Below are 14,760 nucleotides of genomic sequence, written 5' to 3' on the forward strand. Positions count from 1 at the left end.
ATGGACAACAAATTAACAGATCTTAATGGAGAGACCAATATTTCTCACTTTTAAAACTTTAGGAACTAAAATCACTCATTTGAAACTTCAAGGACTAATAATACTCATTAAGTAAACTTTAGGGACCAACAATGTATTTTTGCCTTAAATTTAATAAGCGATTTGAGGAAGGGAAAAACAAAAACCACTTTTTTTTTTTTTTTTTTTTTTTCACAAAAAAAAACTTTTACTCCAAACCAGGTTGAAAGAATCTCCTGCAATCAATCATTTGGCAATTCATAAGACCATGTACATGTGGTAATTACATAATTTATTAAATTATTTAAATAAGTAACATGACTATTAAGCAAGTCAAATAACTAAAAGTGTATGTGGATACTCATTTAACTTGCTACATAGTGGTTGGATGAACTTGTGTTTGACATAATCAATGAGTTGAGTTGTAGCTTGGATTTGAACAGTACAAACAATCATTCTTATTTTTTAGATGCTTTTAGATACGTTTATGTGAAGTAAGTTTATGGTTAGAGGGTGACAAGAATCAAGTTTTAGGGCAAGCAAAGGCTAAGCTTCTTGCCAAATGGATACATAGTCTATCTACCTTTGGTGTCCCCGAATCCCTTTCTTTTTCTTTAATAAATTCTTACTAATAAAACAATTTATTTTGATATCTCATTAAATTGCTATGCTATAGAAGGAATTAAACATCATTTTTTTTTTTTTTCGCAATTAAAACACGCCACTGTAAGATCTTGTATCCTAATCCTAATAATATAATTGTCATCAATACTATTTTGTTAATTCATTGCCAACTAAGTGTTTCAACATGGTGTTTTTTTTTTTTTTTTTTTTTTTTTTGGGTGGGGGGGTGGTTGTGGGAGACAAGCAGAAGCTCTAACTTACTAGTTTCCTATTGATATTCAGGCTCTCCTTGTGTTAATTTTCAATTAGGCCTTGCCACCAGATTTATAGCTCAATACCCATGAATGTGGCGTCATCATAGTCCATAATTTCATTTTCCCTATTTTGAAAGTTACATATTCCTCAATGAATTTTCCTCATTTCATTTCGCATGAAGAAATCAATTTGGTACCTAATTTCAATTGAAAATAGAGGCAGCAAATATGAAAAATCAACTCCATTTGTTTGATTACATATGGGGAGACAGTTCCAGAGGCATTATAGACAAGAAAAATATGATAGTGCTTAGTTAAGGCTATCTACTCGTTTATTTCATTTGATTGTTTCATCAAAAGTATGGATTTACATAGTTCATACAAATACACACCAAGTTTGTGTGAGTTACTTGTCACCTTCCTTTTGTCAAGAACCAACCCAAAGGCAGTTTGAAATTCATTTTCTCTCTTTCCGAACATTTTTCAGAAGCTGCTGTACTTCTAGCGGCCTAGTTGAAGATATGACTGACTGCCCCTTTCAAATTGATTAGATTTCTGTAATTACTTGGTGCCATCTACAAAGATCTGCTCAAGGAAGCATATATTGTTAGTACGGATAAATTTCATTACTCAAAACATAGATTACACAAAACGAACTTCAAGTCAATTTTTAAATTAAAGAAAAAAAAAAGCATTTAAATAAGGAATCTAATGAAATTGATTAAAAAATCCAGAGCGTGGCTTGAATAAAAAGGGAAGATAACTGACCTGCAAAGGATGATCTTTGCTCTTATTACACCATGCAGTATCCAGGATTACAACTCCAAATCACGCACTTGCTAATCAACAATATAAGCAGCTCTAGTGTTGATATGTTGCTAGCCATGGCTTCTCAATCACATAAAGGCTCCTTGACTAGGAGATTCATTTTCTCTTGAAGAAATTTGAGTACATCTTCTCTTCCTTCCTTTAGAAGCAACTGTCGCAACCTCCCAAATGTCACACCCGATGGTCGAATACCCTTCTCTATCATCTCTTCCAATAAGACACAAGCTTTGGAAACATTCCCCTTCTCACACAATCCATTTATAAGGACTGAAAATGTGTGCATGCTTGGGATAAACCGCTTCAACCTCATATACTTCCACACTTTAAGAGCCATCTCTAGCTCGTCCCTTTCACAAAACATCTTTATCATCATTGTATACGTGTCTGCATCTGGTTCACATACCTTGATCATCCTGCGAAAGATTCTAAATGCCTCATCAGTCTCTCCACGGAGAATCAAGCTGTTTAGAATAATGTTGCAGGTCCTTGAATTCGGTGTAACACCCTTGGAATCCATGTCATTTAAGACCCTATACACATTCTTTAACTTGTTTGTTTTACAGAAAGCACTAATCAAGGCATTATACACTGCCACATCAGGCTTGATTCCATTTCTTTCCATCTCTAAGAATGTATCTACAGCATCTTCAATCCGGTTTTCTATCCCATACGTATGAACCAAAACGCTATAAATGAAAGATGTTGGCTTGAATGTCCTAGTATCCATGTTCTTAACAATTCCAAGAGCTTCATCAACTCTCCCTGCCTTGCAAAGGATGTCAACCATAATGCCATAGGTCACTATATCAGGATTGCAACCCATGTCAACCATTTCTCGGAAAATCTCCCTTGCCCTGGGCAGATTTGGAGACTTTCCCCATCCCTCAAGCAATATACTGTAAGTCTTTGGGTCAGGAACAAACCTATCCTTCATACTGTCAAAGATCTCCTGAGCCTTCCTCACATTCCTGGACTTGCACAAAGCACTTAGAAGACCATTGAATGCTGCTAGATTTGGGGTGGTATCATATTTCTCCATGATGTTAAATGTGTAAATTGCCTCCTCCACCTTCTGAGCCCGGGAATACTTTCTCATTATAATGCAAAATGTCTCAACATTAAGCATGCTCTTGTTCCTCATAGAATTCACAAGATCCCACATGATCTGATATTGCCTAATCTTTGCCAGAGACTCAATCATGCTGTGATAAGCCCTGACACTGTGCACGTAATTTCGTTGTTTTCCAGCCCATTCAAAGAATCGATATGCCAACATACCAGCATTCTCGAATCTCTTGAGTACATCCTCAACTACATCTGGAGAAACTCTTATTCCACTTTGGTTAAGAGCAGTATCAAGAGCTAATGCTGGGCAAGATATCATAATTTCACAAATTCTTTTCCTTGGATCTAAAACCTCTGTTGTTAGTTCACTAGAACTGTACATCCTAACAAACATCATCCCTTTAAAAAATAATTTGTTGCGGTGGTTGCAAATTCTAATCATATTGTTGAACTGAACAGAGAATCACAATTTACCTGACACAGAAAATAAAATAAATCATATTGAATATCACTGTTGAATGACCCTCACTGGGACATTTTTTCACCATTATGTGCATTACAACAGAATAGAGGAAATATCTTAAATCATTATAGAATAACAAGTTGAGATTTTGATATTGCTAATTATTTGTAGAAAAAGGACTCACATCCCAAACACTAAAATACTCTATTATTATATAGATTGGGAAGCAATCCTACACTGAAATGCAAAGCTATAGCTGAAGCAACACATTATTGGTCTCTCAAACAGAAAGAATCATTCTAAACCACTTAAGAGAATAACACGTTCAAGCCAGCAACATATAATTCCCCATCAACTATCAATATCATATGCAAGTTTTGACTAGGCTATTTGGGATGATGAGCTGTGGGAAAAGACACATGGTTAGTATTGATATCTTCAATTCACTATGAACACTATCATAACTCATGTTTTTATTGTGATTGAAAGTTTTCTCTCTCTCTCTCTCTCTCTTTCTCCACAATGTGACAAAACTACTTCCGAAGCAATTGAAAAGTATAACTGATTTAAAATAAGTCTAGCCTCTGCTACAATTGAAGAAGAAATTAATTTCCAATGACACAACAAACAGATTACATTCGTTTAAACTTTATAGAAACACGAGCGCAAAGTCAGTTAAGGAAAATGAAAGCTACTTCTTAGCATTATATTCTGGACCTTAAATTTGAATATTCATAAACCAATCAAATTCAGACAAAACAACCACCATGTTTCCATTGTTTGATTTCAGAAAATCAACAGAACAACATAAACAATAGTGTTTAATGCCCAAATATAAATAAATAACAGCCAACCCAACACAAACATAAGACAATATACAATAGTAATTCAAAGTTGGTAAATCAACAACCATAACTCGACACAAATGTAGCCGTGTGGCAGAGAAAGAAAGTAGGGGTTGTCTACATTTTCCATGCAATGCCAACAGACATTTCAATAATAAAAGGTGTCGGTATGTAGTTAGAATGCAATGAATAAATAATGTGATCCTAAGACTCTAGCTAGCTCCATAACTATAAGTTTACCTAGTACATAATAGTTGATCCCTTAAATTTATTCCTGTAGTTTACAAAACCCGTTGTAAACTGGAGCTATAAAAAGGGTACAAATATTCTGCACAAATAATTTTTATACTAGTTCAAATTTTTTTTTTTTTGGGGTTTATGATGGTTCCAAGATATCATTCAGCAATGAAGATAAAATTAAACTCAATTTTCTTTCTTTCTTCAAGTTAATTTTGCAATAAAACCAAAGAAAATAATATTGCTTTGACTGTACAGTTATCACTACAGACCAGCACAAACATTTTCACAAACACCTACCATGCATAACTATAAACTATCACAGAAAGTACTAAGTTCGGATAATTTACCACCCATATAAACAAAAAACATCTTCCCAAATAATATGAATTCAATTTTAACAGCCAAGAAGAAAAACCCAAAAACCACAGCCCAAATGTCATTGAAAAAATCAACACAGATTACAGATATGATTATGAATATTTATACACACCTCTCTGGCAATGAAACCACGAAATGGGGCAAAGATTTTTCAATTTCGTTCCTTCAAATTCAACAGTGTTAATTTACTCTTGTGTTGGTGGTGGAAATGGGATGCCACGATTTTCCTCTTCGGTGTGTAGAGTCTGTAGACTGTAGTGTCTCTGACTGTCAAGCGTGCGTTTTGGGCACCAAGGATGATGGATCATGTTTATCACGTGTGAGCTAAAATGACATGTCGTTTTAACTTTTTAATGATTGAGAGTTGAGATTTTTTTTTTTTTTTTTAAGAAACAATGGTTGAGACTTTGATGTGGCTGGATTTTTTCATGGAACATTCCTCTCATATGGGCAGATCATACATACAAAATAATAAAGAGTCCGATTAATAGATTGGTTAGGGTATTTGTTAATAAATGATTTTAGAGAAATTTTGATGCAAGTTTTATTGAAAATGAAGAAACCTATAAAAAAAAAAAGTGTTGTTGTTTTTTTTTCCTATAAATAGTTTCTAAATAGGTTAAAAACAAGTTGGGTTAGTTGAGTAGGGTCGAGTTGACATGTATTTTCTCACATGATTATTTTTTAAACATGTATTTGTCATTTGGTAAGTCATGTAGTAATTTACTTGTTGTAAAATGCATTACTTTGAAATCACCGGATTTGACTTACTTCTAGTACTTTTTTAACTGGACATGTCATTTTATTTTAAATATATAATGGCAAGTGGTAGTATGTTTTAATCTCTACATTTTATTTAGTTAGTGAGTGACGTAGCAGTTTCTCATTAAAACAAAAAGAGATTTTACTTAAAAAAGTATTAGAGGTAAGCCAAACCCAAAATCACAACCTATATCAAGAAAGTGCTCAATAAATTGATACTTGTTCAAATAGTTATAAATTTATTCAAATGCCAACATTGCTAACCAAAATAAAATAGAACAAACACAAAGGAGTCTAGGCTCTAGTCTACTACTTGAAAATCTAATTAAAATAAACACACATGTTTTACTTCTACAAGATATCAAAATTCCAAAACATTAAAAAATAATAATAAATAAAAATTACAAGCCAAACTCAAATATAATAATGTGAATGTGAACAAGCTTGTAAGCATGAGACTAGATTTAACTATGTATAATATTATATTTTCATATGTATAGTTGTCTATAAATATATTTAGGCAAGTACAAATTATACTCCCTAAGTTTGACTGAAATTCATTTCAATTCTTTAATTTTACTTTCATTCAATTGAATTTTTTAAGTCTTGTTAAAAAATTACCATTTAATATTTTTTTCTTACATGGAAAACATCTATAAAATTAATAAAAATAGTTTATAGATTTTTTATGTATGAATTTTTTTTTTCATTAGTTAATTGTATGCTTAATTGCAATTTTTTAAATAGAATTGGACAAAATGCCTGAATTGAATAAATTTGAAATTTAGAGAACTCAATTGAATAAAAATAATGTTAGATGAATAAAATGAATTTTAGTCAAACTTAGAAGATGTAGTTTGCATTTTATTCATATATTTATATAGACTTAAGATTGTGTTATATAAGTTTGTAAATAGCTTCATGTAATATCAAATTATTATTTGTAATTTATTGATAATATAAACAATATATTCATAGTAGAAGTTCATGGATTTGTAAGGGGGTAAAACAATTTTGTCATGTTTTAACTATATATAAGAAAAGAATAAATTAATTAAGTAACTTGTGAACAATTCAAGCTTATTTGACAATAAAACGAACTAGGCATAAACATATAATCTTGTTTGGTAATAAACTTGAGCATGGTTGTTCAAAATACAATAAAATGAATAAGTCTTAACTTTTAATACTCGACTCATATTCAAACTAATTTTATATTACACTAAAAAACCTTAAGGGTTAAGTGTTGCATAATTAATGAGTTACCTATAAAATGAACTAGGCATAAACATGTAACCTTGTTTGGTAATAAACTTAAGCTTGGTTCGTGTTCAAAATAAAATTAAATGAACAAGTCCTAACTTTTAATACTCAAATAGCATAAAACTTGGTTTTATATTACACTAAAAAACCTTAGGGGTTAAGTGTTGCATTAACAAGTTACCTATAAAATAGTAAAACATTAGAGTTAAAGTGTTGGATAAAACTTAGGGGCTGTTTGGTATGACATTTTAAGCAACATTTTTTAGTTTTTAAACAATATTATACGTATTTCCACATAATTATTCACCTACACATATTTCCAAAAAATACAAACAACGTTACTAGAACAACGATACCAAATGGGCCCTTAAGTACTGTACTTTAAGTATAGTACATTAGATTCCCCAGTTATATTTAAACACATAGTTATATTGAATTTAATTTTCCTTGAAAATTGAACACTATTTTGCTTTATGATGCAACAACGTGTTTGAATTTGATTGAAGAATGTAATATATGCTTAATTTTGCCCTACGTATTACACTCAAAATCTAAAAAAGTTCCATGTTTTAAGGGTGAATTTTGGATATTTTTAAAAAGAAAAAGAATCAAAACAAGATAAAAGAACTTAAAAAGGTGTTGGGATATATGGAACCTAGTTTGAGTTTGATCTAGATTATAACTCGACCTGATATAAAAATGTTTTAGTTTTTAATAAGAGATTTTCTAAGGCTTAGTCCATGCATGGTGGAATTTTTTTGGCCATTGAGAATCCTTTGTGTGCGATATATATGCTGTTGTTTCAAATTAGGGTTCGTTGTTTTGTTTTGAGAGAGAAAAACTATATTACTACATCTTGTATGTTTTTTTCTTGAAAATAGTGAAATCACTGCAAGTTTGTAACATAGGCAAATTGCCAAACCACATAATTTCTTGTATCATGTGATTGCATTGAGTGTGTTGGTATGTCATTTTTACCATGTAAGGATCAGGGATGTTCAACAACGGAAATAATGCAAAGCTTGGCATGATGGCATATACCAGTACCAGATTTCTACATGGACCAATAATAAAGAGAACGCTAAGGTTATCAAAAAACGATAATAAAAGATAGTTGCATGACATCGTGGAAGATGTTCATCTGCCTCTCAAAGCTCACTGATTATACATATGATTACATGCTATCAGTCCCAATAGTTTCATTATACTATGATAGAGTTGATCACGATATTTTTAATCGCCAGATGTCTCACCGTTCAACATTCACCAATCAAGGGCCCGGTCTCCTCCGTTCAATTCGATTCAACATTATCCCACGGATGCTTCTCCATCTTTCTCAGTCCATCTAACTCACTTGCAACTTCCTTCATAGTAGGCCTCTCATCCCCTTTTACCTTTAAGCACTTTGTTGCAAGCTTCATAAATTCCTTGACTTGCTCCATATTATCCTCATCCGCTATACCATTTGCAAGAATTTCAAACAATTTATCCTCTTTCAATGCGTAAAGAAAATACATAGCTAGACTACTCTGTTCTTCAGGCCTAGCAAATGAAAGTGCCTTCTGTCCTGTTAGTAGCTCCACAAGGACCACTCCAAAGCTATAAACATCACTTTTCTCCGTCAATTGATTTGTTAGCATGTATTCAGGATCCAAATATCCAAGAGTTCCTTGCACTACAGTAACTAATTGCTTTTGATCTCGTGGAACCAACCTTGAAGTTCCAAAGTCAGAGACTTTTGCAATAAAATCATCATCGAGCAGTATGTTTGTAGACTTGACATCTCTATGAATTATAGGTATAGAAGCTGCGGAGTGCAAATATGATAGTGCATCTGCTATTTCTACAGCTATCCTCAAACGAGTATTCCATGATAATGATATGGTGGATGTGATGCTTTCTTTATGTATGTGATTGAAGAGGGCACCATTAGGGACATATTCATAGACTAATAAAGGAACTTGTGTCTCTAAACAACAACCTAATAATTTGACTACATTCCTGTGGTTGATTTGGGAGAGAACAACCACTTCGTTAATGAACTGCTCTATTTGGTTTTCATCTACGGTTTTGGACTTCTTAATTGCAACAATCCTATTATCTGGTAAGAATCCTTTATAAACTATGCCATAACCTCCTCTGCCAATGATCTTGCTCTTATCATAGTAGCTAGTAGCCTTTTTTAGCTCTTTAGCAGTGAAGGTTTTGAATGTTTTACTAGATCCTTCTTCACTAGATAGTTGTTGTTGCAAAATCAATCCCCCATTTTGTTGAAAATATTTTTCTTTAAGCTTGACTAGCCTTCTTTTCTTGATTACAAAGTACAACCAAGAGCAAACCACAACTATAGCAATTAAACTTATTCCAGCAACTGCATATATAAAATTAAGAAGTTGATCCATTATTCATTCTGTTGCAAATCAAAAGTACTAATTCTTCTCATGTAAGTTTCTTGGAATGCGTTATAGAATAAGGTAAATATTTAAATTTCTATTATTCTTAAATTTGATGGAGAAAAATTAAAAACAAAATTAATTTTTGGAACTTCAGATATAATTCAATCTAAATTTTTTTAATTCTACTAGGATACTAATAGCATGCTAGTTGGTTGAGGTGGCTTATCACAGGAAGATAGCCACATGCGTGCGTGCGCACACACACACATTACCATTTTTGGATAGGATTTTTAGGGGTAACTTTTCTATTGGAGTTATGAAATTTTAAATACTTATTATGAAATGAGTAAATTAGAATTTTCATGCCACCAACATTTAACCAAAAATTGTCTAGCATTATATTGATATTTATTTAAATTATTAATAACGTGACAAAATCTAATAAACTCATTTTATAATGGATAGATACAATACTTAATAATTTCAGAGGACACTATTTCAAAAAAAAAAAAAAATTTGTTGGTACCTGTTACTTATTTATTTTGTTAAATATTGCCTTAAATTCCTAATTAGTTTTGGTTTGAATTTCCTTGAAGTAGAAGAAAAGGTTTGATGCTATATAAATAGCCATTGTTGTAAAGTGTTTGGTTGGTTTTGTCCATGGTTCCTCCCACATGGGGAGAGGAGAAAAGCTCCTAGAAGAACATAAGTGAGTTTCTTTGAAAAGAAATTAGTAGATTATTTGGAGTTGAAAGATTACTTGTGGTCATGGTTTTCAGACCCGGACCATTTAATGAACCAGAAAAGAGAGAGGTTCAAGATTTTTAAGGTTGGACCGAGGTTCAACCAAGGTCGAACTGTGATGATGTCATAATTAATTTAATAATAACAAAATACAAATAAAGGTATTAAAATTGAAAACATTAGCAAATTTTAACTAAAAATATGTCTAAAAAATTAAACAACTTTCAAATGAATTTTCACCATTTTTATAAGGTTAATAGAAAATAATAAAGCATAAACAAGTTTAAAAAAATTGTGTTTAGTAATCTTTCAAATAAAAAAATTATCTAAAATAAAATCATTTTCAACATAAATATAAATTGTATATTCACATATAAAAAGCATAATCTTCAATCCCTAATAAAATTATCAAATAATAATAGATTGAGAGGGGGTAATATAATAAATTGGAAAAATATAATCTAAACTGTAAATAAATAAAATATTAAAGCCAAGAGTGACACATCAAAGGCGCATAGCCTATTGGTTATTGTATCAGTATTTGACCTACTGATCCCTAGTTCTAACAACCTTGCTAAATTTATACTCGGTCTAACAACCTTGCTTATGGTACGTGTTGAGAATTTGTTTATTTTGTAAGTGTGAGAGAGCTAGGTATATTAGAGTTTTGGGTTTGTGCATTTTGTGAGTGTTGTTTGTGTGAGTTATGTGAGTGTTAATTAATGTTGTCCTAATACATATTATTGATAGTAAATATTTTAGTTGGTATTGGTTGTGGATGTAGGCATGAAGTTGGCTGAACCACATTAAATATTGTTGTATTTTGTGAATGTTTTATTTTCTTGTTCATATAAATAACGTGCTTTCACTAGCCCCAAATCATAATAATTGATGTTAGAACTTCTACTTTTGCACAAAACATTTCAAAATGAACAGTTCAAATAGTAAATTTAATGGTTTTCAGCGTTTGAAATGTCCTAAGTTCTAATATTTACATCAAGAATTGTGCAAATGTGGTAGTGTAGTTTGGATTTGTCCGTAGATTTATTGAAGCATGAAACCTATTGGGAATTTGGGATGTATCACTAAATGTAGATTGGGGTTATTAATGTAAAAAGTAGTGGGTAGAAATTGTCCAATACTCTAAATTGATCACTAGTGAAATTAGATGTGTTTCTAGGTTTATTTTAAATTTAATGCCAAATGGAATTAAAGTTAATTTATATCCTTTAAAATTTTGAAGGATGAAATTGCAACTTTTTAAATTTAGACAAAAATCCAATTTGAACCAATTTTAGGGACAAAATAGTTTTCTTTTTAGTCTATATATAAAATTTTGGACATAATATATATATATATATATATATTTTTTTTTTTAATTTATGAACTAAAAACCTTTATTTCAAGGAAAGAAAATTACAACACAGCGGGCAACTCAGGCAATAGAAGTAAATTTCCATAAATATACTTACCAAAGGCAATCTTAAGCACAAGTAGGGGATCCGCAATACAACCTTCACCATTTTTTCTTCCATCCCCATGGTACCACTTTGAACAACCACATGTATAACCCCCTTTTGTGTTGACACAATGTTTTGCTTTTGTGCAATCATTGAGAGTTGGATTCTCACACTTGTCAATGTCTGCGAATCAAGTCAAAAATAAGAACCCCATAGTACTATAATCATGAGAGCAGACACATACATCCAAACCAAACTTATGGAGTAATACAAACCTTGGCAACCATGGGAAAGGTATGGGTTCCCTCTGTAACCCGACTTGCAGTTGCATCGGTATCCTGAAACGGTAGGGTAGTCTGTGCATTCGCTATTTCCCTTACATACGATTTTCTTTTTTTTTTTAGCTGCTTCTTGACATGTCTCATTCCCAACTGCCCATTTAAGCACCATAGGGAGCTTGTCATTTGATAGGTTACGGAGGTAATGATGGGAGAAATAGAACTTTCCTTGTTCCACAACAAAAGCATAGCCGCAGGGATTGAAGTTTGACACATTTGTATGGTTGTTAAAACTTTTTACTTCTACTGATATAGAATCTGATCCATCAGGAATTGCTACCTCGCAACACCCAACACCAGAGCATGACCCATCGACCACATTGCGAAGGCTATTACATACAGACGTGCACCCGATCGTGTACCGTTCTCCTTTCTGGAACCCATGAAGGTATGCAGAAGTGTCACATCCAACAACGGTGAACTTATTTTTGAACTTGGAAATGGTGTACATGGCTGTAGAGAGGGAGGCATTAATCTGTTCCTCTACTTCACCTGTCTATTTGTAACAGTCTCGGGCAACAAATTGCATGATATGCAAGTCGTGAGCCTCAATGGATATGTTTGTAACAGTGAGGGTACCTGTTTTTGCTACTTTATTGCTGCAATTGATGAGAAATGTGTCATCCAGGGAACAAACTTTGGTCAAGCCAAATGGATATGGAATTTCTACATCTCCACACTTGTTGGGGCAGCCATCAGCCGGCTTGACTAGAGATGCTGCTGCCACCAGTACTGGTGATATTATCAGCCTTATCAGTGATATCCGGACGAGCATCCCATGTAAGCCCATCTCCTCCAACTCTGTTTCTCAGCAAAAATAGTCTTTTATTTTCTATTTTGTGTTTGGATGTGCTGAAACTTTCTAGCAGTCCTGCACCTTTGGAAAATATTATATCCTGTAGCGGGAGTAGGAAACCAAAAATTTGTCCTCCATCTTTATAGAAGGGACCAAGGGACACAACCCAACAATCGAAGATGCTATGACTATCCTTGTTTAAGTTGAATCTTGAATCACTTTACTGTCAAAACTCACAGGTACAATGAACGCATAGCGGCCTGTAGCATGGTGTCTTAATTTGGATTCAAGTGTCTACTCAATGTTATATTATTTGCCCAAACAACACACCAAACAATTTTTATGTGCAAAAAAGGATAAGAATGTACACGTGTGAACCTAGTGCTAGGGGCTTTGAGCAGTTTACATTGAAGTAGTTCACAGTGCAAAGTAGCATTCATCTGTTGTGATGCTTGTGATAAACTTCTCAACAGTTTCAGTGCTCGTATGCACTGAATCCAATCGTTTGATAAGTACAAAGAAAGTCTCAAAAGAAAAAGTAAAGTGGTCTACTGTTCCAAGCTAAAGAGGCTTTAATAGATAGCGGCTAGCTGATTACTATTAACAGTCGGCCACCAAACTATTGTGAAATTTTTTGTTCTTTTTGATATTTTATTTGTGATGGAAGCCTTATTTTGTTGTTTAGTGGTTGCTATCCGATTAAGTGGGCCCAGGCAAAAGTAAAAGTGGCAAAGCACTAAACAACAAGAAAGAATTCAATGGCTCATTGTGTCTCTGTATTTGTTGCAATCAAAGTCAGTGAGTGTGCAACACATTATCTAGAGTTGATCGATTCAAATCTCAAAAAAAGAAAAAGAAAAAAAGAGTTGATCGATTCAGAATATTACTATTCACTCTCCCCCCATATTTGCAGCTTGTTTGAGTTAGCGGCCTTGGCTTTTTACAATTCACATTGAGGTCAGTTTATCTTGGATGGTGACAACTCCTTCAATTCTTGGTTCCGCCACTGACTCTCCTCGTGCTGAGAACTTTTTTGCTCCTATTGGATATTCATCTATTGTTTTCTTATCAATAACATTCTATCGTTTTCAATAAAAAAGAAAAAGAAAAAGAAGAACATGAAGTATTTACTTTTTGTGTCAAGTCCTTGTCTATAGGACTGAGCAAGCCACACCAATAACATTCTATCGTTTTCAATAAAAAAGAAAAAGAAAAAAAGAAAAGAAAAAGAAGAACATGAAGTATTTGCTTTATGTGTGATCAAGTCCTTGTCTATAGGACTGAGCAAGCCACACCAATAACATTCTATCCTTTTCAATAAAAAAGAAAAAGAAGAACATGATGTATTTGCTTTATGTGTGATCAAGTCCTCGTCTATAGGACTGAGCAATCCACACCAATCAAATTCCCATAGGAAATAAACTACTTCCAGGGAGTTGGAGGTATGAGAGGAATGGAAGGGTTTATTTGAATATCGCTTATTGCTGAAAATTGAAAATATTGTAGCAAAATAATTTTTAAATGTGTGAATAGTATCTTGAAACCCAATTTTGAAGAAAAATTTGCTGAATTAATTGAACAACTTATGGGACCCGTGAACAGTGCACAAGACCCACTGTATTAGACACAAACACGCTGAAACTGAATTTCAGCGCAATCCAAATGGAGGCGAAGTCTCCAATTCAAGGCACAGTTGTTACAAATCCACATTTGAATCACATTTGAATAGGTGATGCAAAAAATTTGGATATAATAAGAAGCCATAATTCGTAATCTATTTCCAAATTTGCTTAACAACTAATTAATGGTGCAATCTTCTAAATGAGGGTGAAGAATTGTTTCGGTAAACTGTATGATGAAGCACGTATCACGAGTAAAGTCAATGTAGCTGCCTGTAGCATGGTGAGACATGCAATGGGTTTTGCTACTCCCACGAACTTGGCTGAGGGAAATCGGATTTCTAACAATATTGTATACCTCAGTTTTTCAAATACAATAAAGTTCTATCTTTCACTTAAAAAAAAAAACTACGTAATACCTCAAATTTGTAGTATTAGTTTGACGTTAACTTATTCAATTTTTTGCTAAAAGTATGTAAAAGTATATTTGTATTTTGAAAAAATGAAAAAATATTAAGTTTTAAAAAGCTATACATAAAAGACAAAATCTAAAAGTTTAGAGAAAAAGATAATGACAAATAGACAAGTAATAACATCATGTGATATCGTGATTTTAAAGTTACCATACTAAATGTAATATATTCGTACAATCAATAGTGGAGTGAGA

The 14,760-nt window shown here is 32.7% G+C and overlaps 2 protein-coding genes and 1 long non-coding RNA gene across 3 annotated transcripts; 1 reads left to right on the forward strand and 2 right to left on the reverse strand.

The window, feature by feature from the left end:
* Positions 1 to 1,203: 1,203 nt before the first annotated feature.
* Positions 1,204 to 5,046, reverse strand: LOC115959068 (pentatricopeptide repeat-containing protein At1g77360, mitochondrial-like). Its single transcript, XM_031077367.1, has 3 exons — positions 4,828 to 5,046; positions 1,665 to 3,263; positions 1,204 to 1,481 (listed from the first exon to the last, which is right to left on the reverse strand). Exon 2 carries the CDS (start codon positions 3,229 to 3,231, stop codon positions 1,789 to 1,791), a length of 1,443 nt encoding a protein of 480 aa, XP_030933227.1. The 5' UTR covers positions 3,232 to 3,263; positions 4,828 to 5,046; the 3' UTR covers positions 1,204 to 1,481; positions 1,665 to 1,788.
* Positions 5,047 to 7,805: 2,759 nt separating this feature from the next.
* LOC115959067 (wall-associated receptor kinase 3-like) lies at positions 7,806 to 12,314 on the reverse strand. Its single transcript, XM_031077366.1, has 3 exons — positions 11,616 to 12,314; positions 11,353 to 11,523; positions 7,806 to 9,111 (listed from the first exon to the last, which is right to left on the reverse strand). Exons 1-3 carry the CDS (start codon positions 12,127 to 12,129, stop codon positions 8,033 to 8,035), a joined length of 1,764 nt encoding a protein of 587 aa, XP_030933226.1. The 5' UTR covers positions 12,130 to 12,314; the 3' UTR covers positions 7,806 to 8,032.
* LOC115959069 lies at positions 11,598 to 13,323 on the forward strand. The gene is made up of 3 exons (XR_004084752.1): positions 11,598 to 11,686; positions 11,949 to 12,066; positions 12,307 to 13,323. It is a non-coding gene; the product is annotated as an uncharacterized LOC115959069 (long non-coding RNA).
* Positions 13,324 to 14,760: the final 1,437 nt, after the last annotated feature.

This window comes from Quercus lobata, chromosome 9 (genome assembly GCF_001633185.2).
Source record: "Quercus lobata isolate SW786 chromosome 9, ValleyOak3.0 Primary Assembly, whole genome shotgun sequence".
Taxonomy (NCBI): domain Eukaryota; kingdom Viridiplantae; phylum Streptophyta; class Magnoliopsida; order Fagales; family Fagaceae; genus Quercus; species Quercus lobata.